At 40.8% G+C, this 26,875-nt stretch overlaps 2 protein-coding genes across 5 annotated transcripts in view; both read left to right on the top strand.

The window, feature by feature from the left end:
• Nucleotides 1-26,875, top strand: part of TINAGL1 (tubulointerstitial nephritis antigen like 1) — a 496,849-nt gene that overhangs the window by 325,010 nt on the left and 144,964 nt on the right. The window lies entirely within an intron of this gene.
• The window catches only part of ZCCHC17 (zinc finger CCHC-type containing 17), a 60,077-nt gene that overhangs the window by 4,460 nt on the left and 28,742 nt on the right, over nt 1-26,875 (top strand). For 2 of the 3 annotated variants that reach the window (XM_059037492.2, XM_067012734.1), the window contains exons 2-5: nt 4,590-4,710; nt 12,085-12,142; nt 24,861-24,961; nt 26,406-26,497. In XM_059037492.2, the coding sequence (XP_058893475.1) occupies nt 4,645-4,710; nt 12,085-12,142; nt 24,861-24,961; nt 26,406-26,497 (317 nt within the window). In that variant the 5' untranslated portion in view covers nt 4,590-4,644. The remainder of the gene's footprint in view (nt 1-4,589; nt 4,711-12,084; nt 12,143-24,860; nt 24,962-26,405; nt 26,498-26,875) is intronic. The other variant, XM_067012736.1, reaches the window with a different exon arrangement.

The following is a 26,875-nucleotide window of genomic DNA, read 5'->3' as shown; positions in this document are numbered from 1 at the left end:
AGTGAGGTGACACATGAAATGAAGTTTCAAAGGGGCTACATATTATCTTTCTAATTTAATATTATTCTATGAATTGCTCATTGCTTGAGGGGAAGGAGGAGAGGATGTGGTTATTTTTTTTTCCTAATTGCAGGCACATTAAAAAAAGCTGAAAAATCACAAAATTATGGAGGTACAGTACAAATAACACTTCTTAATGAATCATTTGAGAGTTAAGTTGCTGACTTGATGCCCCATCACCCATGAATACTTTAGTTTTCCTATAATCATGGACATTCTTCTATATAAGCATAATATAACTTCTATAATCAGGGAATTAACATTGCATAATTACCTCTAATCCTCAGGCCCCGCTCTTCCATGTTTGGGCACTGACTCCCCATTCTGGATTGCCCCAGTGTGCAGACACCCTTATAACCCTGCTTCTCCCCACACTGGGTTGCTCTTTGTAGATATCCTCCTCGCCCAGCATAAGCTCTGACCTCACGCTGGGCTACCATTCCCCTGCCACATCTCCCATTCCCGTTCCCATGCTATACTTTCCTTGCTCTGCCCTTCGTTTTGGGAAGGAGGTGGCTAATAAATAACTGGGTCCTTATTGCTTCCCTCCATATCACAATTGTTTAAAACATTCAAGTAAAATGAAATGCGTAAGGAATTTTTTGTTTCTAGAACCATTGCAAGGCAACTTCAAATGCTGTACCTCAATCCTTGTCAACTTACTTGCTCTTTTAAGTCTACAGATGTGGTCCTATTGAACGACACTATATCTGTCTCAATGTTTTACAAACTTTTTAAAAGCAGCAGAACTATTTTTTCCAAATGAAATGTTACATAGAAGCTTAATAGGTAAACCAGATGAAAGCAGAATATGCTTTTAAAAGTAGGCCTTCCTCACATAACCTCCCTTCCCCCTTGCTACCATGACCCACCCCAAAGCTGGGAGGGCAAGTGGGAATCAGCAATAATCAACCTCTGCCTAATGACTGAGGCGAGGCTCCTAGCTTTGCAGCTGCTCTGTGTGGGACCTCCCGTAACTCAGATTTCTTTGGGGTGGTTCTCCCCCACCTTTGGTATGGATGCTGTCCTCTGCTTGGTTGACCTAGGGCCCTTCTTTGGCCTTCCTGATCCTGTTGTCCCTAGATATTTCAGAACTGACTTTTAAAAATAAACTTGAGTTAACTGAGAAGCTTCTGGATAACCACCATACCTTCTTAGGTAGGTTTTTTCCTAGGTATTTTATTATTGTTGATGCAATTGTAAACGGAATCGTTTCCTTAATTTCCCTTTCTGATAGTTCGTTGTTAGTGTATAGAAATGCAACAGTTTTTTGTGTATTATTTTGTATTTATATTAATTTTGTATCCTTCAACTTTACCAAATTCATTGATGAGCTCTAGCAGTTTTTTGGTGGTATCTTTAGGATTTTCTACATATAGTATCATGTGATCTGCAAATAGAGACAGTTCTACTTCTTCCTTTCCAATTGGGATTCCTTTTGAATAACCACCATAGAACAACCCTAGGTTTCTACAGAATATAATTCAAAAAAATTTAAAAATACCATTTGGGAAGGAGGTGGCTAATAAATAACTGTGTCCCTGGCAACCCTTTACAATTCTGAGATCATAAGCCTGTTACTGTTGTATAACAGGATTTCTCTCAGAAATGCATGCCAATTTCCTGGCTGAAGAATTGCATAGGGTTTCTCAGGCTACTGTTCTACAAAAGGAGCAAACAGGGGAGCTTTAAACTTAGCTGTTCATACTCTTATCACAGCAAAAATCTGTACGAAATAACTTAAGATTGTATTGCTCTTTCTGTGACCTTTGTTTAAAGAACAGTTGATAGACTAAGTTGTTTGAGCTTAATTTAGATGTCCTAGCTGCTGATGCCTCTATGGATTCTGTACTTCACTAGTGCTCCAAGAATTGGAGGGATAATTAAGGTTTCTTGATAAAGTCATTGGCCTCAAGTTAATAAGCTTTGTTCTAGGATATGAGGTGAGGATGCTGGGCAAAGGGAAGGGAAGGACTAGAGGTGAGACTGCATAGCTGGGAAGTGGAAGAGGCGGGATCCAACCAGGCTGTGATACTTGGATTTAAGCTGTTTGTCAGCCATTTCTCAAGAACTGACAAATCTGCCTTCATTCTATCCGTGTGCTTTTAGTAAAGTAATAAAACCCACTTCTGGCTGACATAAACAGAAAAGGGCAAGTTTATTATACGGATACAGGTTGTCTTATGGAACTCAAGGACAGGGATGTTCCTGGGCTTTGGGATGATACTAGAACTAGGGTTTGGAACCTGACAGAATTTTCTTTCATTTCTAAGTGAGGCAGTTCAGTTAATGGATGGTTTTGTAAATCAGGAAGACTTTCCAAAAGTAAGACCTGAAGTAATCATCTGAAAGTGTAGGGGTGTGCTCAGGGTTGAGGAGAGAAGGAGGTATTTGCACACGAAAACCCAAGGAAAATAGAGTTTCAGGTCTTACTGATGTCAAGTAATGAGGAGGAAAAAGAGAACTGAGGACTGTACCATTAACTTTATCTTTATGTAGCAGTGATTTATGCAGCAAGTAAAGGGGCATGGTTAAGAGCCACTAGATTGCTGGTTTCCTCCCTGTTTAAAACCAGAAGGCTGAGCAAGAGTACCTCTAAGATCCCTTCCAACTTCAAAGCTCTAAGACTTGGTACTCTGGCAGCATCAGCATCACCTGGGAGCTTGTTAGAAATGCCCACGGAATTCCCTAGCGGTCCAGTAGTTAAGAATCTGCCTTCCAATGCAGGCGACTCGAATTCGATCCCTGGTAGGGGAACTAAGATCCCACATGCCTTGGGACAACTAAGCCCATGTGCCAGAGCTACTGAGCCCATGCACCACAACTAGAGAGAAGCCCGCTCGCCTCAATGAAGGATCCCACGTGCTGAAATAAATAAATTAAAATAAATAATTTAATTATTTTTTTAAAAAAAGAAAGAAATGGGGCTTTCCTGGTGGCGCAGTGGTTGAGAGTCCGCCTGCTGATGCAGGGGACACGGGTTCGTGCCCCGGTCTGGCAAGGTCCCACAGGCCGCGGAGCGGCTGGGCCCGTCAGCCATGGCCGCTGAGCCTGCATGTCTGGAGCCTGCGCTCCGCAACGGGAGAGGCCACAACAGTGAGAGGCCCGCGTACCGCGCAAAAAAAAAAAAAAGAAACAAATGCCCAGTCTCAGGCACCACCCTAGTAATCTGCATTTTCATATGATTCATAAATAGTTAAATAAATTTGATGCATCCAGCAATGGATTATTATCTAGGCATTAAGAAAAGATGTGTGTGTGTGTTTGTGTATGAATTGCTAAAAAAATATATTAAATGGCTATTAATATTAATTAATGGTTTCATGATTCCATTAAAAAACCTACTTGTACATGTAAAAAAGTCTGAAAGGATAGAAACCAAATTGAATTATAGATGATTTTCTTTTCTTCAAATTAATGTGTTATCTGAACTTTTAAAATGAGCATGTATGATTTTAATTTCATTGGAGAAAAAAGTAAGCTATGCTTTCTTTTTGCTTTTTTTGGCTGCACCATGCACGGCTTGTGGGATTTAGTTCCCCGAACAGGAATCGAACCTGCACCCTTGGCCATGAGAGCGCAGAATCCTAACCACCAGACCACCAGGGAATTCCCTATGCTCTCTTTTTGAAGTCACTTCAGATTTAACGCCTAGAATAGTGGTTAAAAGCGTGAACTCTGATGTCAGCCAGAGTTTGACTCTGCCATTTTCTGGCTTTTTGACATAGGCCTAATAAGTTGGCCTCTGGAAGTCTTGGTTTTCTCATCTACATAATATGATAATTAATAGAACCTACATCTTGAGAGTTTTGAGGATTAAATGAGATATTGGATGTCCAATGCTTAGCACAGTGCCTGGACATAGTAAGTGCTTGATAAATGTTAGCTCTTACTATTAATACTATTATTATTCCTTTTTTACAAATCAGTTCCCACCAAAAGCCTTCCCTTGGCAAAAGAATAGCAATAATAACAATAAAAACAAAACAGTAGGCTAATGGCCTTGGTAAAGTATCAAATTGAAAAGAAAGAAATCAAGGTTTCCAAAAGTCCCCACAGTTATAGTGGACAAAAGAGGTTTGGATAAAAGTACATGGTGGGGACTTCCCTGGTGGCACAGTGGTTAAGAATAATCCACCTGCTGATGCAGGGGACACGGGTTCGAACCCTGGTCTGGGAAGAACCCACATGCTGCGGAGCAACTAAGTCCGCGCGCCACAACTACTGAGCCTGTGTGCCACAACTACTGAAGCCCGTGCGCCTAGAGCCCATGCTCCGCAAGAAGAGAAGCCACTGCAGTGAGGAGCCCCTGCACCAGAAGGAAGAGTAGCCCCTGCTCGCTGCAACTAGAGAAAGCCCGCACACAGCAACGAAGACCCAACGCAGCCAAAAATAAATGAGTAAATTTAAAAGTACATGGTATTAAATCTAAAGGTATTATCCTGTAGGGACAACCTGTGGATCGGCAGCACATTTTTTTTTTTTATTGCAAATGTCTCTCTGTTACCTGTTCTGTTTCTTTGTGACAGGACACTTGAATTAGCTTTAGCAGAAGAGAAATGGAGGAACCATAGAACATTAAGGATGAATTCAGGAAGACCCGAGACCATGGAGAACTTGCCTGCTCTCTACACTATTTTCCAAGGAGAGGTATATTCTTTTGGCTTTGAAAACTTCCCATTTATATTAAGCGTAGATTGAAGGTGAAAAGCAGCTGGGTTTGGAGCTTCTGTCCACTTGAGAATGTCTTGAACATTACAGTTTAAACGGGAAGGGCTAGCAGAACATCTGACTCCCACATGTACCTCCTCTGAGCTCCAGACTTCTAACTACATACTTGGCATCTTCATTTGGATACCTCACAGCATCTCTAATTTATGCTTTTTTCTTTTTCTTTTGGCTGTGCTGCATGGCTTGCAGGAATCTCAGTTCCTCGACCAGGGATTGAACCCGGGCCACAGTAGTGAAAGCCCATAATCCTAACCATAAGGCCATCAGGGAACTCCCTCTAATTTATGTTTTAAACTGTGTTTTTGGTTTTCTCACCAAATCTGTTCTTTTGGTCTTTCCCATCTCAGCAAAGGAACCCATTATTCATTCAGATACCCATGCTAGAAATCTGGGCATCATCTTTGATTTCTTTCCTTGATTTGATCTTGTTTCCCTCCCTCTGCAGTCCATTATCAAGTACGATCTTTCTGCTTCCCAAATATGTCTCTGGTGTCTATAGTTTTTTTTTGTGTGTGTGTGTGTGTGGTACGCGGGCCTCTCACTGCTGTGGCCTCTCCCATTACGGAGCACAGGCTCTGGACGCGCAGGCTCAGCAGCCATGGCTCACGGGCCCAGCCGCTCCGCGGCATGTGGGATCTTCCCGGACCGGGGCACAAACCCGTGTCCCCTGCATCGGCAGGCGGATTCTCAACCACTGCGCCACCAGGGAAGCCCATATACTTCTTTATCCTTTTGGCACCCCATTAGTTTAAGTTTTCATCTCTTTCCTGGCCCTCCTGGGCTCCCTACTTCTTTTGTAGTCCACTTCCAATTTGTTTTTCCACATTGCATCCAGAATAACGATTGATGATTGATTGATTTGGCTTGCTGCACAGCTTGTGGGATCTTAGTTCTCTGACCAGGGATTGAACCCAGGCCCTTGGCAGTGAAAGCCCAGAGTCCTAACCAGTGGACCGCCAGGGATTCCCCAGAATAACATTTTAAAAACAGATTGGACCAAGTTGCTTTCTTGAAGTTCTCCTAGGCTTCTCATTATACATGAATGTATCCAAACTTGTTTTCATGACCCTTACCTGACTTGGCTTCTGCTTACTCTGGCAATGTTGTTTAGTTCCACTCTACTCATGCTGTAGCCACTCTGGCCTCCTTATAGCTCCAAACATCTAAGCCTGCTTCCCTCTCAGGACTTCTACACATGCTGTTGTTTCTAAATGTCTCATTTTCTCACCAACTTCTTTTCATCTTTTAGGTCTCAGCCCTAATGTCATCTCCTCAGATCTTTTTCCCACCATAAATAAATAGGCTCATGTTATATTTATTTTGTACTTGTTTAAAGTCTTTCTTTCTCAGAGGACATTAAGCTCCATGAAGACAGATCCCTGTCTGTTTTGTTTACTGTTGTATATCTCAGTCCCAAGTAGATGGGTAGAAAATAGTAGGTGCTCAATACACCTTCATAACTGAGTGAATGATCAATCTTTGAGGGAGGAGACATTGTATTTGTTTAGAGAGCAGAGGCTTTGGAACCAGCAAAACCTGGATTCTGTCCTAGCTCTTTTACTTACTAACTGTGTGACCCTTGAGATCATCACTTAATTTATTTGAGCCTCAGTTTTCTCATTTGTTAGATGGAGGTAAAAACAACTTTCGTAGGATTGTGACGATTGTTAAATAAGCCATCATCTATAAAAACACAATGCCTGAGATGCAGTAGGAATTCATTAACGTTATCCCCCTTTTTAAAAAAAATTATGTATTTATTTATGGCTGTGTTGGGTCTTCGTTGCTGCGTGCATGCTTTCTCTAGTTGCGGCCAGTGGGCGCTACTCTTCGTTGCGGTACGCAGGCTTCTCATTGTAGTGGCTTCTCTTGTTGCGGAGCACGGGCTGTAGGCACGCAGGCTTCAGTAGTTGTGGCACTTGGTCTCAGTAGTTGTGGCTCGCGGGCTCTAGAGCACAGGCTCAGTAGTTGTGGTGCATGGGCTTAGTTGCTCCGTGGCATGTGGGATCTTCTGAGACCAGGGATCGAACATGTGTCCCCTGCATTGGCAGGTGGATTCTTAACCACTGTGCCACCAGGGAAGTCCCCAATCGCCCTTCTCTTGAAGCAAAAGTAAAGCCAAAAAATTGTTTTCAGTGTCTTATGAGTGCCTGTAGTATTTTAACTATATCATTCTTATGGCATTCATACTTGCTTTATGGTTGACAAAAGTTTAACCACCTAATAACATGAGGCCTTTGAAGACAGACTTTGTGACGGTTGGTTATAGATAAATGTGGCTCTAGACTTCTGTTAAGTGTATCCCAACTTGTAATGTAATAGACAAGATACAAAGGATGATAACATTCTAACAAATAGCAAACAACTCTGCTCTTCAGAGCCTCTGTCCTCATTCTTCAGGGCCCATAGTATCCACAGAGATCAGTGAGGTACCATGGCTTAGAAAAAGGAAATGGTAGCTCTGGAGATGAAATTGATTTTTCTGATCATGAAGCCCTCACTTGTTAGGTGTTGCACAAAAGAAAGAAGAGCTCTCTGCCCTCCACAAACTGACTCAGATTTCTAGTAAAGTGGCTCCTGATCTATGTCTTTTTCTTACATGAGATGGGGCTTGAATTAGTGTAGGTTTTATATTTTACCGTCAAGGATGGATTGGCTAGGGTAATGTTCAGAAAGAAGTTTATAGTTCTAATACTAGAACTATAGTTTTACTATTTCAGGAACACATTTTGAAAAATGCCTAGGAGTGACTGGAATTAGGGAAAGAGAAATTTCATGGTAAATTGGAAACAGGAAACTATTTTTCAGAATATTCACCCAACAAACATTGAGTGCCTAATATTTAAAAAGAAGAATTTAGGGCTTCCCTGGTGGCGCAGTGGTTGAGAGTCCGCCTGCCGATGCAGGGGACGCGGGTTCGTGCCCCGGTCCTGGAGGATCCCACATGCCGCGGAGCGGGTGGGCCCATGAACCATGGCCGCTGAGCCTGCGCATCCGGAGCCTGTGCTCCGCAATGGGAGAGGCCACAACGGTGAGAGGCCCGCGTACCGCAAAAAAAAAAAGAAGAATTTACATTAAAATTCAAAAGAAATTTTGTAAGCCTAATGTATGTTAGCACTTTGACACGTTACGTGTCATTGACTTTCTCCAAAGAAATTGTTAACCCCATTTAATGGATAAGGAAACTTTTTAGAAGTTAAGTAATTGCCCAAATGATTAATAAATGGCAAGTTCTAAATCAGGTTCTCCAAGTCTGCAGCTGGGGTTGTTCAACTGTTCATAAATGCATGGAGGAACCAAAAGACCCATAAGAGAGCTCTTTTGACTGAATTGGGGTAGTATAGGAGGAAGGTAGATGGTAAATCTGGTTGTTCCACAGTCATTTGTTTGTACCTCTATCACGACATTTATAGTCTGTCTTGTACTATTGTTACTTGTATATGTGTCTGTCTTCTCCATTAGATTGGGTGTTACTAGAGAGCAGAGGCCATGTTTATCTCATGTATCTTGGTAACTAATTCAAATTCATTTAAAAACAGACTGGGCATCTCTCTCTCTCTCTTTTTTTTTTTTTGTTTTTTGTTTTGGCTGCACCGAGTGGCATGCAGGATCTTCGTTCCCTGACCAGGGGTTGAACCCGTGCCCCCTGCAGTGGAAGCATGCAGTCTTAACCACTAGACGTCAGGGGAATCCCTGGGCATCCCTTTTTATACGTTGTTTTTATTTCACAGTGCTTGACATGGTATCTTGCATGCAGGTGCTCAGTAAATGTTTGAATTAAATTGAATCCAAGCCTCTTAGGACCAGTTGCCTTTGAAGAAACTGGTGGTGCAGCCCATATCCTAGCAGCTCTTCTCTTAGCAGGCTCAGCAGGGTTGGGGGGCCCAGTGACAGAATAGCCAAGAAGCTAGTATTCATCCTTCTCTTGTCCTCTGAGAGACATCTTGGTGCCAGCGTCCATTAAGCATGGTAGAGAGCACAAGCATAGCATTGAGATTTGGGATTTGGCTTAGCCCAGCCATAGCCAAAGAAATGCTGAGGCGAGATTGGTGTTGGTAAGTTGGAAATAGCATTGGACTAGAAGTCAGAAAACTTCTTTTCTGTACTTGGTCTTGATACTTTCCAACTTTGTGACTTTAGACAAGTAACTTATATGGGGATAGAGACTTGATGGATCTATGTGATTTTAAGTACTATATGGGGATAACAAGTTTCAAGGCCAGTGCAACCTCTAATCTGCAGATGGTAAATTCATTTTACCCAAGCCCTGAGTTCAGTTGAGATAATTACTGAATTTTCTCCCCTGAGCTATTTGATTAATTGTTCCTGGGACACCAGGCATACTGTGTGATCATCTAAGGCAGGTGCCATTCTGTTAATTTCAAGACTGACTGTTCCCTAGGAGACACGGTGATGGAAGCAACTGCTGCTGGAAATAGGCAAGAATATGTCTTCCTAACTGAACAGTTGAGTGCATTAACCTTTCCTTTGGGGGAAGAGGCCAAATTTAGGTCTGTTATGATATTTCCTCAAAAGATAATAATGTGACACTGGAACTTCAGTATTGAAAAGTGAGATTGTTTTAATTTATAGCAGCAAGGTGATTTGGGCTCCAACTTCCAGATGCTGCTTTTAAGTTGTTTAGATAATTATGCCCTTAAATAATGATGTTAGACAGTATGAAGCATTTCAGCCCTCTTTCTAGAACCCTGGAGCAAAAGCCAAAGTGCCTTTAGTTGGTCCAGAAAGAAGGGATCTTCTTTTATTGCACTTAAAAATATTAAGTCTTATCTTCTTTATCCATGCAGCCCTGTTTTACAGAGAACAACTCACTTTGTGAACTTGGATAAGTACTTCATATCTCTGGTCTTCACTTTCCTCATTTGAAAAATGACAGGAGGGCTTCCCTGGTGGCGCAGTGGTTGAGAATCCGCCTGCCGATGCAGGGGACATGGGTTCGTGCCCCGGTCCGGGAAGATCCCACATGCCGCGGAGCGGCTGGGCCCGTGAGCCATGGCTGCTGAGCCTGCGCGTCTGGAGCCTATGCTCCGAAACGGGAGAGGCCACAACAGTGAGAGGCCCGCAAAAAAAAAAAAAAGAAAAATGACAGGATTAGATCAGCTAATCTCTAAAGTCCACCTTGCCTTGATTTTAAGTACTAGTATCTGCCTGGTTGTACTGTTTCTTTGGGAATATCTGGTCCCTAACCCAGCGTAGCATATTCATCATTGTAAAACAAGAGTTTAGAATTCTAATTTTGGGTCTTAACCCATTCTTTTTTTTTTTTTTAATGAATTTATTTATCTTATTTATTTATTTTTGGCTATGTTGGGTCTTCATTGCTGCACGCGGGCTTTCTCTGGTTGAGGCGACTGGGGACTACTCTTGCAGTGCACAGGCTTCTCATTGCGGTGGCTCCTCTTGCTGTGGAGCACGGGCTCTAGGCATGCAGGCTTCAGTAATTGTGGCACGTGGGCTCAGTAGTTGTGGCTCACGGGCTCTAGAATGCAGGCTCAGTAGTTATGGCGCATGGGCTTAGTTGCTCCACGCCATGTGGGATCTTCCCAGATCAGGGCTCGAACCCGTGTCCCCTGCATTGGCAGGCAGATTCTTAACCACTGTGCAACCAGGGAAGCACCCCCTTCTCCTTCTTCCTTCCCCTTGTTTTAGTTATGTTTAAGCCAAAACAGTGATTGCCCAATATGAGATAATTAATTTTAAAGTCACTGGAAAGAACAAAGTTTATATGTGTAAGATTGTATTTAATATTTTATAAATAATAATGAATTTAGTGATAAATACAGTATATAGTGACAACTTTAATCCCAATCCACAGTTGGGGGGTGGGGTGGGCTGGAGGATAGACAGGAGGAGAGCAATAGAGGTAGAGGCTGGGATAATGATTTATCTGGCAAGGCTTTGGGGCCTTTTGTTTCTATTACATATTGCATATTACATAGATCCATCAAGCCTCTAACTTCTCCATTTTAGGTCAACTCTGCAAAAGACAACTCTTTTTCTCTCTGATTACATCTTTTCAGGTTCTGTCAGATGTCTGTGTATTGGCTTTTTCTCTAATTGTCTTGATAAAATCCAAGACTCTGGTTTGGAGTGAAATGGAGCAAGCTGTATGGTCTGGTTTGTTTGAAGTTTAGGAAAAAGAGATGTCCTACATGATCTATTTCAAATTATTAAACTTCTCCATTTGGATTGGAGGCCTCAGTTCCAGATAATATAAAGTGTAACTTTATTACCTAATTTCCTGCTGTTTGTTCCTATATGTTTTTGAGGGATTTCAGTACATGTGGGATTTGGGCATTCCTAAGTACTGTCATACCATCTGACAAACACACCAATCTCACCAATGTTTTTAATATGATCACACATACCTGTCAGTCTAAACTTCAAAAAACCAAAAAGAAAAAAGAAAAAAAAAGCATTGCAGTACTATTTACGATAGCCAGATCATGGAAGCAACCTAAATGTCCATCAACAGAGGAATGGATAAAGAAGATGTGTTACATATATACAATGGAATTTTACTCAGCCATAAAAAAGAATGAAATAATGCCATTTGCAACAATATGGATGGACCTAGAGATTGTCATACCTAGTGAAATAAGTCAAAGGAAGACAAATACCATATGATATCATTTACACGTGGAATCTAAAAAAAAGCTACAAATGAACTTATCTATAAAACAGAGGTAGAGTTACAGATAGAGAAAATAAACTTATGGTTACCAGGGAGGGGGGATAAATTGGAAGATTGGGCCTGATGCATACACACTACTATATATAAAGTAGATAATAAGGACTTACTGTGGAGCACAGGGAACTCTACTCAATACTCTGTAATGGCCTATATGGGAAACGAATCTAAACAAGAGTGGATATACGTATATGTATAACAGATTCACTTTGCTGTACACTTGAAACTGACACAACATTGTAAATCAACTATACCACAATAAAAATTTTAAAAATTTAAAAATTGGGGAATTCCCTGACAGTCCAGTGGTTAGGACTCTGCACTCTTACTGCTGAGGGCCCAGGGATTCAGTCCCTGGTCAGGAAACTAAGATCCCACAAGCTGTGCGGTACAACCAAAAAAAAAAACTTCAAAAAGAACATAATGTTTGACAGAACATCACTTTTAGGCAGTTTTGCAGCAGACAGAGGCAGTCTGTACCAAGTAGAAATTCAGGGAGACAAGGTTAAATGCTATGGGAGAGAGATTCTTATTTGTGTGACAAAGATTCTTTTTTTTTTTTTTTTTTTTTGTCTTTATAGGTTGCTATGGTGACAGACTATGGAGCCTTTATCAAAATCCCAGGCTGTCGGAAGCAAGGTGGGAAACTATAACTTGAAATTTAGCGCTCTCATTTCACTCTCTCTACTGTCACCCCCACCACAGTTTAATTATAGGCTCTACTTTTTTCAGAGAGTAGTTTGTGTTTTTAGTGTAAAGATACGAATAGGGACAGTCGATAACAGTTCATCTTTAGCAAGTCTTAACTCAGAAGAATGGTGCTCTCTGACTTGTGGGGAGGGCTGGGGCATAACCACTTGTGTTCACTTCTAGAACTGACTCTTCCCTAAATTTCACCTGTGATCCTAGGGCGAGTCACTTGACCTCTTTTGGCTTAGGGTTTGGGGAAGGGCAAGCTATTTATTCTCTGAGGCCAACATTGTGAGTTTTCTGGTTTATGGCATGTGGAAAGGAAATAGTATTGTAACCAATACAAATATGTATAATGCTTTACTTTTCTTCACAATTGATAGGTATCTATTGAACATTTTTGGAGTATCCTTTTCACATCTGTAATCTTATTTGTTTCTCAAAACAATTGTGTTAAGTAGAAAAGGTAGGTTCCACAGACTGGTGGCCTGCTCAGAATGATTGAGCTAGGTCGTGGCATGGCCAGGACTAGAACTCAGGCCTCCTGATGCCTAGCCCAGTGGGCTCTCTGCTCTGTTACACTGCTAGTGAATCAAAAGACTCAACTTGCTAATTCCTTGTGCTAAAATAAGTGAAATATTTATTAAAGATTTTAATGTAAAAGATGTAACCATAAGTGTTTTATTAGAAGAAAATAAAGAATATTTGACTATATAAAGGTCAATATAGGGCTTCCCTGGTGGTGCAGTGGTTAAGAATCCACCTGCCAATGCAGGAGACACGGGTTCGAGCCCTGGTCCGGGAAGATTCCACATGCTGTGGAGCAACTAAGCCTGTGCGCCACAACTACTGACCTGTGCTCTAGAGCCTTCGAGCCACAGCTACTGAAGCCCCTGCACCTAGAGCCCGTGCTTCACAACAAGAGAAGCCACCGCAATGAGAAGCCCATGCGCAGCAATGAAGACCCAACGCAGCCAAAAATAAATAAATTTTTAAAAATAGTCAATAGAGAAGTATATTTGACTACATAAAAGTCAAAAACATAATTGCAAAAATCATCATAAGCAAAGTTAAGTTAGGAAAAAGAATTTTCAGTCCATATCACACAGAACTAATAAAAAAGAGGAAAGTAGAAAAAGGGGCCAAGGATATGAAAGGATAATTCTTAGGAGTAAAAAGTAGCAGTTGAGCAGTAAATATCTTAAAAGATTCTCATTCTCAATATTGATTAAAAATATAATATAAATATAAACTGTGATATATCCATACAATGGAATACTGCTCGACAGTACAAAGGAATGAGAATGAAGTATTGATACATGCGACAGCCTAGATCCATTTCCAGAAAATTTTGCTGAGTGAAAAAAGCTAATCCCAACAGTTTACATATGTTATGATTCCATTTATGTAACATTTTTAACAGCTTTTTTGAGACATAATTCACATACCTATATTTCATCCAAAGTGTACAATTCAGTAGTTTCTAATATAGTCTAACATATTCACAGAATTTTGCAACCATCACCACAGTTTGAGAACATTTTCGTCAGAAAAAAGAAACTCTGTACCTATTAGCAGTCACTCCAAATTCCCTGTCTCCCTCTCCCCTCTGCCCCCAGCCTTAGACAACCAGCTATCTACTTTTTGTCTTTATGTATTTGCTTATTCTGGACATTTCTTATAAATGGAATCATACAACGTGTGGTGTTTTGTGACGGGCGACTTTTCATTCACTTAGCATGTTTTCAAGGTTTACCTGTTTTGTAGCATGTATCAATAATTCATTCTTTTTATTGCCATTCCAAAATGTGTGGAATCAACAGCCAGTTCTCCAGTTCTCTGATTCTTTGATATCAAGTGGGTGTCCAACAATTCAGTTAATTCTGACACTAACTACCCAGAGGTACTGTCAGACTCTACAGGTTTAAGGTCTCAATCTCACAAGACTGCCCTCACTTCAGACACCACTTGCAAGTATCCTGTCCCTGTGTTACGCACACTTCTATCTGACCTGGCTGTGAATTTGAAGGTTCCCACGCCACCTTCCCAAGATTGGGTAACTTGTAGAACAACTCACAGAAGTCAGGAAAATGCCATACTTAACAGTTACAGTTTATTATAAAAGATACAAATGAACAGCCAGGTGACGAGGTACATAGGGTAGGGTCCAAAAGGACCCTGAGTGCAAGAACCTCTGTCTCTGTAGAGGTGATAAACCATGAGGTTTATCACCTTCATGGTGCATGGATATACTTGCCAACTCAGAAGCTCTCCAAACCTTATCATTTAAGGGTTTTTGTGAAAACCCCATTACATGGCCATAATTGATTAAATCACTGGCCACTGATGATTTAACTCCATCTCCAGCCCCTCTTCCCTCCCTGGAAGTTGGAATGGGGCTGAAACTTCCAACCTTCTTAATCACACAGTGATTCCTCTGGTTGTTACCATCTCTCATCTTGAAGCTCTCTAGGGGCCGACCAATAGTCACCTCATTAGCATAAACTTGGGTAAGATTGGAAGGGTCTTGTTATAAATCACTAGATGCTCCTATCACTCAGGAAATTCTGAGAGTTTAGGAGCTCTGTGCCAGGAACCAGGGACAAAGACCAAATACCTATTTCTTATTATACCACAGTATCAGTGCCGATATCCTAGTTGTGATAGTTTTGTGATATCCTAGTTTTGCCAAATGTTACCATTAGAGGAAACTGGGTAAAGGGTTCATAAGATCTTTCAGTATTATTTCTTTCAACTACATGTGAATCTAAAATTATTTTTAAATTTTGGTGTTTTTTTATTTTGCGGTACGCGGACCTCTCACTGTTGTGGCCTCTTCCGTTTCGGAGCATAGGCTTCGGACATGCAGGTTCAGCGGCCATGGCTCATGGGCCTAGCTGCTCCAAGGCATTTGGGATCTTCCTAGACCGGGGCACGAACCCGTGTCCCCCGCATTAGCAGGCGGACTCTCAACCACTGCGTCACCAGGGAAGCCCTAAAATATTTTTTTAAGTGTTGGCTATTTCCAACAATAGTTTCATTTACTATTGAGAACGTAAATTGTTACATACTTTGGTAATACTTTTTAATGTTTTTTTTTTTTTTTTTTTTTTTTTTTGTTGGTATGCGGGCCTCTCACTGCTGTGACCTCTCCCGTTGCGGAGCACAGGCTCCGGACGCGCAGGCTCAGCGGCCTTGGCTCACGCCCAGCCACTCGGCGGCATGTGGGATCTTCCCGGACCGGGACACGAACCCGTGTCCCCTGAATCAGCAGGCGGACTCTCAACCACTGCGCCACCAGGGAAGCCCCTCCTGTTAATGTTTTTAATGTGCTTACTTTTTAAAAAAAATTTTATTTATTTATTTTTGACTGTGTTGGGTCTTCATTTCTGTGCGAGGGCTTTCTCTAGTTGTGGCAAGCGGAGGCCACTCTTCATCGCAGTGCATGGGCCTCTCACTATCGCGGCCTCTCTTGTTGGGGAGCACAGGCTCCAGACACGCAGGCTCAGTAGTTGTGGCTCACGGGACTAGTTGCTCTGCAGCATGTGGGATCTTCCCAGACCAGGGCTCGAACCCGTGTCCCCTGCATTAGCAGGCAGATTCTCAACCACTGCGCCACCAGGGAAGCCCTGTGCTTACTCTTTTGATCCAGCAGTTCTTTAGGGAATGTAGTTTTCAGTATGGAATTAGATAAATTATGTACATCTATGCAATGAACTATGCAGATGATAAAAAGAATGATAACTGTATTTCTAAGATACTTTGGTGCCGGTACTGTCTTCCTTTTACCATAAGGGTCAATGGAAAGTTTTTATACAATTCCACCACACTGATACCTGACTGATAGCAGTTGTAAGACACCATTTGTTGTAAGAAGCATTCCAGTTTCAGAGATGTTGAAGTGAGGGGGAAAAGTGCATCAGTAAAACAGAGTAAGTCTCAATTGACTGAAATGGAAAGGTGTCTAAGCTAACAAAATGAAAACGCATGTTGCACAAGAATTTGTACAGCATGACCCTTCCCCCTTTTAAAGCACGTTTACATATGCCTAGTATTTTAAACATTATTGTGTATATTTAGAAGAAAGTCTGGAAGAATAGGCAACAAATTAACAGTGGTCACCTCTGGGGAGCTTGGTCTGCTAAGGGAGAAATGTACATGGAAAAGGGACTTTCACTATTTGCAATTCTTTAAAACAAAATTTTTCTTTTACAGAAGTCCAACAGCTGATTTTGCTAATAAAGCCATACCTCTAGCCTTGGAGACTATGTACTCTGCTGCAAATTGCATCTTGGCGAATTAGAAATGGCTCACCAGTAGTTTCCAAGCTCGCAATAAGCAATCTGTAATAAAGTTTCTCGTTTTACGTTCACTGGGATGTAATGAGGTGTAACTCATCCTCATCGCTATAGGGTATGCACCTCTTTTGATCCGAGGACAGCTTTTCTCGTCAGTGTACTTGCCATAGCTGCCAGCACCTGAAAGTCCCATCCTTACTTGAGTATTTATGTGACGCTTTGGGGACTGTGTGGCAATTAAAGGCCTGCCATCTTCCAGCAGTTAGTCTTCAACTCACTTGTGTCCATAGCCTGTCAGGTGATGCCTCTGACTGTGACTGCCAGTTTACAAGTCAATCTGTCAGTCTGACAGCTGTGCTGAGACAAGCCTTGGAAGGGGAGCTCAGGGAGCCAAATAATTAGGTGGAAACTCTGTGAGTTCTAATCCTGGGCACTTCTGTAGGTTCATTGGGTAACTGGAGCAGTTACAGTATATTTTAGCTTCTCCACCCTTGAATGGAGGAAGATTATTAAGTCCCACCCCGAAAGGACTGAGTTATGAAATAACTGGTCTCTAGATTTTAACATCTCTCATTCAGGAAGGTAGACTCTAATTTGAGTCATTTTTCTCAGATTTCTATTTTCAGAATTTTTTAATCACTACTGAGTTAAAGACCCCTTCCTAGTATTGAGGTCTAAACTAGATTTTCCTTCCCCTCTCATGGTGTTGTCCAATAGAACTTTCTACAGTGATGGAAATGTTCTATATTTGTTTTGATGTGTTTTCTAACACCAACCAGTTCTCCAGTTTTCCACGCACCAACGGGGTGTCTAACAATTCAATTCAATTTTGACACTACTGAGAGTTAGTATCAGGTCCCATAAGTTAACGGGGCTCATTCCCACAAGAATGCCCCCACTTGAGATGCTAGTCGCAAGTCCTGAGCCACCCTTATTTCTAGCTGACCCACTATGAATCAGGAGTTCCACTGACCCCCTCCACAAATTTGATAATTTGCTAAAATGGCTCACAGAGCTCAGGAAAACACTTTCTTTTTGTTTGCTGGTTTATTGTAAAGGATACAAACAGGAACAGCCAAACGGGAGGAGGGGTACACAGAGCTTCATATCCTGTGGCATACCACCCTCCAGCAAGCTGAGGTGTTCACCGACCCAGAAGCTCTCTGACTCTCATTGTTCAGGAGTTTTTATAGAGCTCCATCTCAAGCCCCTCCCCCCAGAGGTCAGTGGAGCTGAAAGTTCCAATCCTTTAATCACTTGGTCTTTCTAGTGACAGCTCCATCCAGAAACTATCAAGGGGCCCCACAACTAAGTCACCTCATTAGCATAAACTCTAGTATAATGACAAGGGGCTTACTATGAATTACAAAGACACCCCTATCACTGGGGAAATTCCAAGAGTTTTAAGAGTTCTGCGCAGGGACCAGGGACAAAGACCGAATATATTTTTGTATTATACCACATCTGTGCTGTCTGATACAGTAGCCCACCAACTTTTGAATTTTGTTTATTTCGATTAATTTAAACTTCAGTGTAAAACATCTATAGCTAGTGACTATCATAGTGGAAAATGCAGCCCTATATATTTATGAAGTTCTTTTTTTCTCTGCTATCCTCTGCCCACCAGCACTAAATATGAAATTTTGAGAGTAGAGATTGTTCAGTGTTAAACACTTTTTTTTTTTTTTTTTTTTTGGTGGTACGCGGGCCTCTCACTGTCGTGGCCTCTCCCGTTGCGGAGCACAGGCTCCGGACGCGCAGGCTCAGCGGCCATGGCTCACAGGCCCAGCCGCTCCGCGGCATGTGGGATCTTCCCAGACCGGGGCACGAACCCGTGTCCCCTGCATCGGCAGGCAGACTCTCAACCACTGCGCCACCAGGGAAGCCCTAAACACTTTTAAAGTGCCTTGCTTGTGGTAGTAGCACAAATATTTTTAGCAAAGAATTCAGGTTTAACAAATAATTATTGAGTTCTATTTTCTGGTCAGTGTGTTATGTAGGAACACAGAGATAAGAAAACATAGTCCCTGGGCTTCCCTGGTGGCGCAGTGGTTGAGAATCCGCCTGCCGATGCAGGGGACATGAGTTTGTGCCAAGGTCCGGGAGGATCTCACATGCCACGGAGCGGCTGGGCCTGTGAGCCATGGCCGCTGGGCCTGTGCGTCCGGAGCCTGTGCTCCACAACGGGAGAGGCCACAGCAGTGAGAGGCCCGCGTACCGCAAAAAAAAAAAAAAAAAAAAAAAAGAAAAGAAAACATAGTCCCTGCTGCTCTCAGATTGTTCACAGTCTAGAGATGTAAACAAATTACAATGTAGTATAATAAAATAAGTGAAGTTGCCGTTAATCCACTGAACTGTGGAATAGTTAGGCTGTTGGGATGAGTCAGGGCCTACTACAGTGCCTGAGATATAGTGGGTGTTCATTGAATTTTATTAAGTGAATACATGAATCCTAGTCCCAGCTCCCCCATTTACTAGCTTGACTACAGCAGGTTGCTTAGTCCTTGAGCCTTAGTTTCCTTATCTGTGAAATGGGATGATGTGTATACTTTAGTTTTTTGACCAGCAGGATCATGTCTTACTCATCCTTGGATCCATTTTTGCTTATAATAATAGTGGATATTTAGTAAATGTTTGAATGAATCCATAATCTCAACAAGATAAAGCACTTTAATTTATGTGCATACATTATTGTCATATACTACTGATTGGCGATAACTTATTTGACAAGTCTAGAGAGGGAATTCAGATGCCCCAAAGATAAAGGAGACCTTTTATTTTGACATTTTTGGGCTACAGCTGTCCCCTAATAGTTTGTAAGTTTTAACCTCTTTCCTTTATTGTCAATGGAATTTGTGAAATTAATGGTGAACCTAACACAGTTGGGAGAATATTTTTAAGGGAACTATAATAGGCTAAGTCTGTTTTTCTCATATGGCGATTTAGATGCTAGCTCTTTCCAAGTTGTCAGAATTTTTTTTTTCTTTCATTTACCAGTATACACTCAGATGGGACTCATTCTGTTTAAGTGTTATGTTAGGTTTACTGAATTATGATGGATTTGATATGCCCTTTGGGCGTTTATGGCTTAATGTCAGAGATCCAGACACACACTCCCCACTTCCATGTGACATGATGAGCAAAGCATTTTTGTTGGTTTCTGTTCTGTAGCATTTGTTAGAACAGAATTAGATGTGTTTCTACTGTTGTAGATGAGTTCTTTCTCTTTTTAATTGAAAAGATAACAGATCGATAATAAAGAAAAAAATGGAGAAATATCTACTGTGTTGTAGAAGACCTGACGGACTCATATTTGAATTGCAGTTCTTTATCAGCTTTGTGACCTTGGACAATTTACTTAACTTCTAGACTATTTCCTCATGTGAACCTATGTCACAGGGCTGATATAAGGTTTAAATGAACGTGTGGATGTTCTGTATCCAGTGAGATACCCAGTACCAAGGAGGGAGCCTCATGTTTTTTTTGTATTTTTACGTTACGTGGGCCTCCCACTGTTGTGGCCTCTCCTGTTGCGGAGCACAGGCTCCGGATGCGCAGGCTCAGCGGCCTTGGCTCACGGGCCCAGCCGCTCCGCGGCATGTGAGATCTTCCCGGACTGGGGCACGAACCCGTGTGCCCTGCATCGGCAGGCGGACTCTCAACCACTGCACCACCAGGGAAGCCCGAGCCTCATGTTTTATTTGGTGCCTTCTACCATATGCATTTAATCCAGCTGTTGGTGGTGGTGTATGTGGGTAACAATGAAGTACCTCCCAAGAATTCAGGCTGTCTTCTGAGAATGAAACTAATGATGAATCCTACACAGAGTGTAGGATTAGCCATAGACAGAAATATACCAGGTAATTGCCTATAAATCTGTGACTGAAGAGTTGGGAGCATTCAAGACTTCAACAAGATAATCTGGGTTTAATTCTAGGAAAAAAGGGATTGGAATGAAATTGCAGTTTAGTAGGCTGAAGTCTAATTGATTGTATTGTTCTACTAGGGAGAGATTATATGAGCAGATATCAATCTGTGGAACATAGTAAAAGAAAGCCTGAGAGCCTGAAGTTGGCAATGTTTATTTTGCCTTAATAAGGAAAAAATGAATCTGATGGTAGGAACTAGAGAGATGGATTCTTTTATGAGGGGGTCCGTTAAACCTTCATGGACTGGAAACATCTCTCAAAACGTTTGTCTCCCTTTTGTTCTGATTCCGTGTTGAAGCAATTTTTGATTACTAATTTAATTTTTAGGTATTTGATACTGGGGTCAGTGGGTAATTTACCTAGATAAGGACTTGGAACATTCCAAGTATAAGAAAAGTTTATCCTCTGTTGTAAATTAATAAATTGGTGAATTGTGTCTATCACCAAACCAATCACTAAATTGACAGTCTGATTAATGTATTTTGGCATGTAAGGATCTGCATGCTGAAGGCTCCTACATTTGTATCTTCAGTTTACACCCCTCCTCTGAGCTACAGACTTACATATCCAACTGCCTACCTGACATTTGCATTCAAGACTGTGGGCTAGACCATTTCTCTTGTTTAATTCACCCAGTAAACTAAGGAGATAAGCCATTAATGTTTCAACTATAAAAATCCTATACCCCAGCATAACAATTTTTATGTTCCCTTTTCATCTGTGTGCGTATGAGACATAATTTTACATAATTTCAATCATAGTGTACATATCATTTTTACATTTTGCTTATATATATATATAGGTTTTTATGGTTAAAATTTTTGTGGTTAAAACTATTGCATGCTTATAGAAAAATAAGGGAAAAAACTACCAAAGCAAATGATGTGTGATATTACTACTACACAGAGATAGACACTGTTAACATTTCAGTGTATTTCTTTCCTTTTTTTAAAAAAAATATTATTTATTTATTTATTTTTGGCTGTGTTTGGTCTTCGTTTCTGTGCGAGGGCTTTCTCTAGTTGTGGCGAGCGGGGGCCACTCTTCATTGCGGTGCTCAGGCCTCTCACCGTCGCGCCTCTCTTGTGGAGCACAGGCTGCAGACGTGCAGGCTGAGTAGTTGTGGCTCACGGACCTAGTTGCTCCGCGGCACGTGGGATCTTCCCACACCGGGGCCCGAACCCGTGTCCCCTGCATTGGCAGGCAGATTCTCAACCACTGCGCCACCAGGGAAGCCCAGTGTATTTCTTTATAGTCACATATGTGCATAAAAATTAACATATTGAGATTAAGATTATATTCTATATATACATTTTGCAGCTTTTACACTTAATGAATGTTAAACATTTCTTTGTCTTTTAAAATACTTTTTGTAAACATTTAAATGCATTATTCTATCATTCACATGTACCACATAATCATTTTAAGTTGTTTGTAGTTTTTCATTATTAATGCTTTACAAAAGTGCCATATTTAACTAAGAGAGATGACTGAGCCAGAAAATATCCTGCTTTGGGATCACATGGGAGAAGGACAAATGGTTAACTCATTCTTTCTTTGTGGTACTCCAATAAATAGACCTGTTTGAGGGAAAAAAAAAAAGAAGTTCTCTCAACTGTATTAGGTTCAACAGTAATTTCTTTCCCAACTTCCATTAGCAGTTCAGGAAAGAAGTGAATTTTAGAATTAGAGGACAGTTACAGCAGAAAAATGTCAAAATGAAATGTTTCCCATTCCTTTAGGGCATCTGAATTTCCTCTCCAGATTTTCCATTTAGGTTACTCTGCTCGTTACATGATCATGAAAAAGAAAAAAGCCCAGCTCCATGAATTTTATCCAGTTTAGAGATTATGTGATGGTCTAAAATTTTAAACATGAGTTATATAACATATGTAGAATATTTTGGTTCCTGGGGTATTGAACGATAGGCTATCAACCTCCAGAATCAGCTGAAGTAGCTCTGAAAGACCCAATAACCATGATCAGAGAAAGCAGTGGCTTCCCACAGGAGCTCCAAACACAGAGGGTAGATATTTTGAGTTACAGGCATGTGCTGACAACTTTGCTTATGCATGTGTGTGAGAGAGAGACTGAGAATAAAGGTTAGTAATTCTCTCAGGAAACTTCAGGTAGGGCAGGGTTTTTGGACATAAATCTTTGACTTGTCAAGTTTTTTCTTTAGATTCCTGGTTTATTTTCATTCAAAATAATTGTTTATTATATTCATTTCCCTCCGAATATAGTTTTCCCTATTATTAAAACATCTGAAAATAAATCATTAACCTGTGATCCATAGCAGTTTAGATTATTTCTTTCTAATTTTTAGAGTATGTGTTAAGCATTTTTATTATTTAAATGAGAAAATACTAGTTACCTACAATGCTTGGCACATAGTAGGCACTCAATAAATATTTGCAAAAGAATGAATTATTGATGTATTTTTACATAATCTTTTGAACATTGTTTTTAATGGGCCAAGTGGCTGTACCATAGTTCACTTAACCATTACCCTATTGCTAGATATTAGGTTGTTTCTAATTTTTCTGTCTTAAAAATACATTGAATATTTTGATATAGATCACTTTTCTAGGTGCATATAGACTTTTCTATGTATAAGATTATTTTCTTAGTCTCAGAAGTGATTATGGGTCAAGTTAATTATTAGAACTCTTGGTCGCAAGGGACAAAAATACAGGAGAAACATTTTGGCTAATTTAGCTGGGGAGTAAATTTAGCTTCCACTAGGGCTGGATCAGGTGCTCAGTTTATGCCTTCAGAGCTTTGGTCGCTTGTTTATGCAGGTTCTTCTTTTGCTTCCCTCTGGCTTACTCTTGCCTCCTGGTGGTAAAGATGAGCATTGGTAACTTTTTGTAGTTTATAATCCTAACAAAAGGCTTGAGAAAGTTGATTTAATTTAGCTAGCATCTTGTCTCTGTCCCTGAACCAATCAATTGTTGTGGCCCGGGGAATGAAGTAACTTGATTGACTACGCCTGTGTCATGTGCCCACAGCTGGGGGTCAGATCAGCTCCAACCAAATTACAAGGACCGACCAGATTATTTTAGAATGTAAGGAAAGTAGTTCTCCCAGAAAAGGACCTTGGACAGACAAGGAAAAGGATTTAATTTTATTAAATATTTTTATCACTCTTGATAGCCATTGCTAAATGTTTTCTAAAGATTTGTATTAACCTCAGAAATATTTCTTATTTTACTATACTCGTATCAACATTGGATATTATCTTCTAAATATTTTGCTAATTTAATAGATTAAAAATGTCACCTTGTTTATATTTACTTTTTTCGCTTATCATAATTATTTTCTGTAACTGCAATTTAAATGACTGCTTACTCCTTTCTTTTTTTCTTCGGCTGCATTGGGTCTTCGTTACTGCATGCAGGCTTTCTCTAGTTGGGGCGAGCAGGGGCTACTCTTCATTGTGGTGCATGGGCTTCTCATTGCAGTGGCTTCTCTTGTTGCGGAGCACAGGCTCTAGGCACGTGGGCTTCAGTAGTTGTGGCTCATGGGCTCTAGAGCACAGGCTCAGTAGTTGTGGCGCACGGGCTTAGTTGCTCTGCGGCATGTGGGAGCTTCCCGGACTAGGGCTCAAACCCATGTCCCCTGCATTGGCAGGCGAATTCTTAACCACTGCGCCACCAGGGAAGTCCCCGTTGACTCTTTTTTGAAAGATTTATCATAATTTACCAAGCTGTTTTCCAATTATTCGTTATTTAAATTGTTTCATAATTTTTATTTTTAACCTTGGTAGGTAATAATACTGCAAGTATTTTTATATGCCATAGATTTTTGCCTCTATTGAGTTTTTCTTTTGGAAAAATTCCAGTGGTGATATTCTTGCATCAAAGGTATAAACATCTCTATGCCCTTTGTTTTCAGAGAATTTTACCAACTTGTATTTTTACCAGTATTATATAAATGTATTTGTTGTATTACATCTCTACTAACATTAAACACTATTTTAAAGAATATTTGTTAGTTGATTAGGTATAAAAAGTGATCTTAATTTTTTTTTTGTTTTTTTTAATAAATAAATTTATTTATTTATTTATTTTTGGCTGTGCTGGGTCTTCGTTGCTGCACGTGGGCTTTCTCTAGTTGTGGCGAGCAGGGGCTACTCTTGTTGTGGAGCCTGGGCTCTAGGCGCGCGGGCTTCAGTAGTTGTGACACGCGGGCTTAGTTGCTCCATGGCATGTGGGATCTTCCCGGACTGGGGATCGAAACCGTGTTCAATCCCTGCAGTGGCAGGCAGATTCTTAACCACTGCACCACCAGGGAAGTCCTCAAATTGTTTTTATTTGCAGTTTTAAATTAACGAAAGCTTTTTCAGTGAATCTCCAACTCTTCTCCTTATTGTGTTATTTAGAGTATGAATACTAGACATGCCCTGTGCCTTATTTTATTTCTTCTTCTTGTGCTCAGGTCTGGTCCATCGAACTCACATGTCATCCTGTCGCGTGGATAAGCCCTCTGAGATAGTAGATGTTGGAGACAAAGTGTGGGTGAAGCTTATTGGACGAGAGGTAAAGTTCTGTGCAACTTTAACTCGTTAGAAAGGATTAGGAAAAGCTGGGATTTTCTTGGTATTTCGTGATGATATTTCATGAGTGTGTATGCATTGTTAACTGTGGCTGATAATCTTATTTTTGAATCCTGCCACTATAATCTGACTTGAATTTAAACCTTTGGGCTGTCTGTCATGCAAACTCAGAAGGAATGGTATGAACTGTATGTAATAAGTGTGGTGCAATAAGTACATGTTTATAAAACTTCCTTCCCTGAAGTTCACCCACATGGTGGGTGTGGAGAAAATACCAAAAAAGTAAAGAATCAAAAAGAGAGAAGAAAACTTAATCTATGAGACTATCTTTTAGTAGAAATCTTCCAGATGCACTTCAATTTGGACCAAAGCAAAAAGGGGCATAAGAGTTTACAGTTATTTTTCCCTCATACCTGGCACCATGCAATATGAGGCAAATGAGAAAGCACTGGAGGATCCTGTTAACAGCAACTCACTTGAGGGTCTGTGGGTGTGGACAAACCACAGGAGAGATGTACACATACACTGACACCTGCTTTTTTACCAGAGAATGGCAGGGGAGACAGGCCTGAAAGAGATATTATTCAACAGTATTTAAGTGTTTATTATGTACTAGGTCTGAGGGATACAAGAATCAGATGTAAATGACTCCAGTAGTTATGGAACTTATATAGATTATAACCGGAGGAGACAAATAAAAAGTAAGCAAGCTAAAATAATTAAAAATAATTGCAAGTTATAGTAAGTGCTCTAATAGGTTCAAACAATGTGGAGGTAGATTTAGGTAAAGTGGTCAGGAACGGGCTTTCTGCAGGGGTGGTATATGAGCTGAGACCCAAAGGAAAAGGAACTAGTCATGTGAAATGTTAGGAAAAGAATATTCCAGGCAAAGAGAATAGCTGATACAAGGACCCCAAAGTGAAGAGGGCCTTCAAATGCTGGAGGAAGCAAAAGAAGACCAATGTGGCTAACAACTGTCTTCACATTTAAAGATGCTCTTAATTGTTTTCATGTTTAAGAAGCTTTTAGACGAAGTCCAGAAGGAGATCTAGTCCACTGGAATGTTCTGAAACCTATTCTGTGCTCATGGATCTCTGAACAGATAATTATGCTGAACTATCTAAAAGAAACAGCTTTTATTTTCTGCCTGGTTATTTCCACAGGCCCCAGATTTCTGAGCAACCATTTTTGTCTTTTCCCCCAGGAGGGTCAAGAATGATAAGAAAACCATTTCCTAAAATGCTTTTGCCTTAGGATCTGCCTGTTATGCTTAATAGTACCCACAATGTTCCTAGCACAGGACCTTGGCCATAAGAGGAACTCAGTGTTTGTTACATGATAAAAACTTCAATTCTTAGATAATTTTAGACCAGCAGTCTAAATGATGTACTTTGAGCTTTTGCTGACTTTGCTTTTGTTTTTTTCAGATGAAAAATGATAGGATAAAAGTATCCCTTTCCATGAAGGTTGTCAACCAAGGGACTGGGAAGGACCTTGACCCCAACAACGTTATCATTGAGTAGGTGAAATGTTTGGAGAGGCTAAAATCCTTCTACTTCTCAAACCACAGAATGCTGTAGTGAATCAGGCCTACCTGGGAACTCTACTATTTGTAGACTGTGATATTGATGAGTTATGTGACCTTTGTGAGCTTTGGTTTTTAGAGGTATAAAGTGTTGTAGACAACACATTACTGCATAGAGTTCTAAGATGAAATGCTAACATGCACCTCCTAGCATAGAAGTGCACTGTCAGTGGATTCATTTCCTTCCCCTTATTCTTTTTCTGCTTCTGCCCCTTTAACCAGTTAGCCAACAAGCATTCATCATGAGATATTTGTTATTTGCCTTTCTCCTAGCTCTGGGACTGAAAAAAGGCAGAGACCATGTAGGAGGAA

This window comes from Kogia breviceps, chromosome 1 (genome assembly GCF_026419965.1).
Source record: "Kogia breviceps isolate mKogBre1 chromosome 1, mKogBre1 haplotype 1, whole genome shotgun sequence".
Lineage (NCBI taxonomy): Eukaryota > Metazoa > Chordata > Mammalia > Artiodactyla > Physeteridae > Kogia > Kogia breviceps.
The sequence above is the reverse complement of the archived record's forward strand: the minus strand, read 5'-3'. Positions and strand labels throughout refer to the sequence as shown.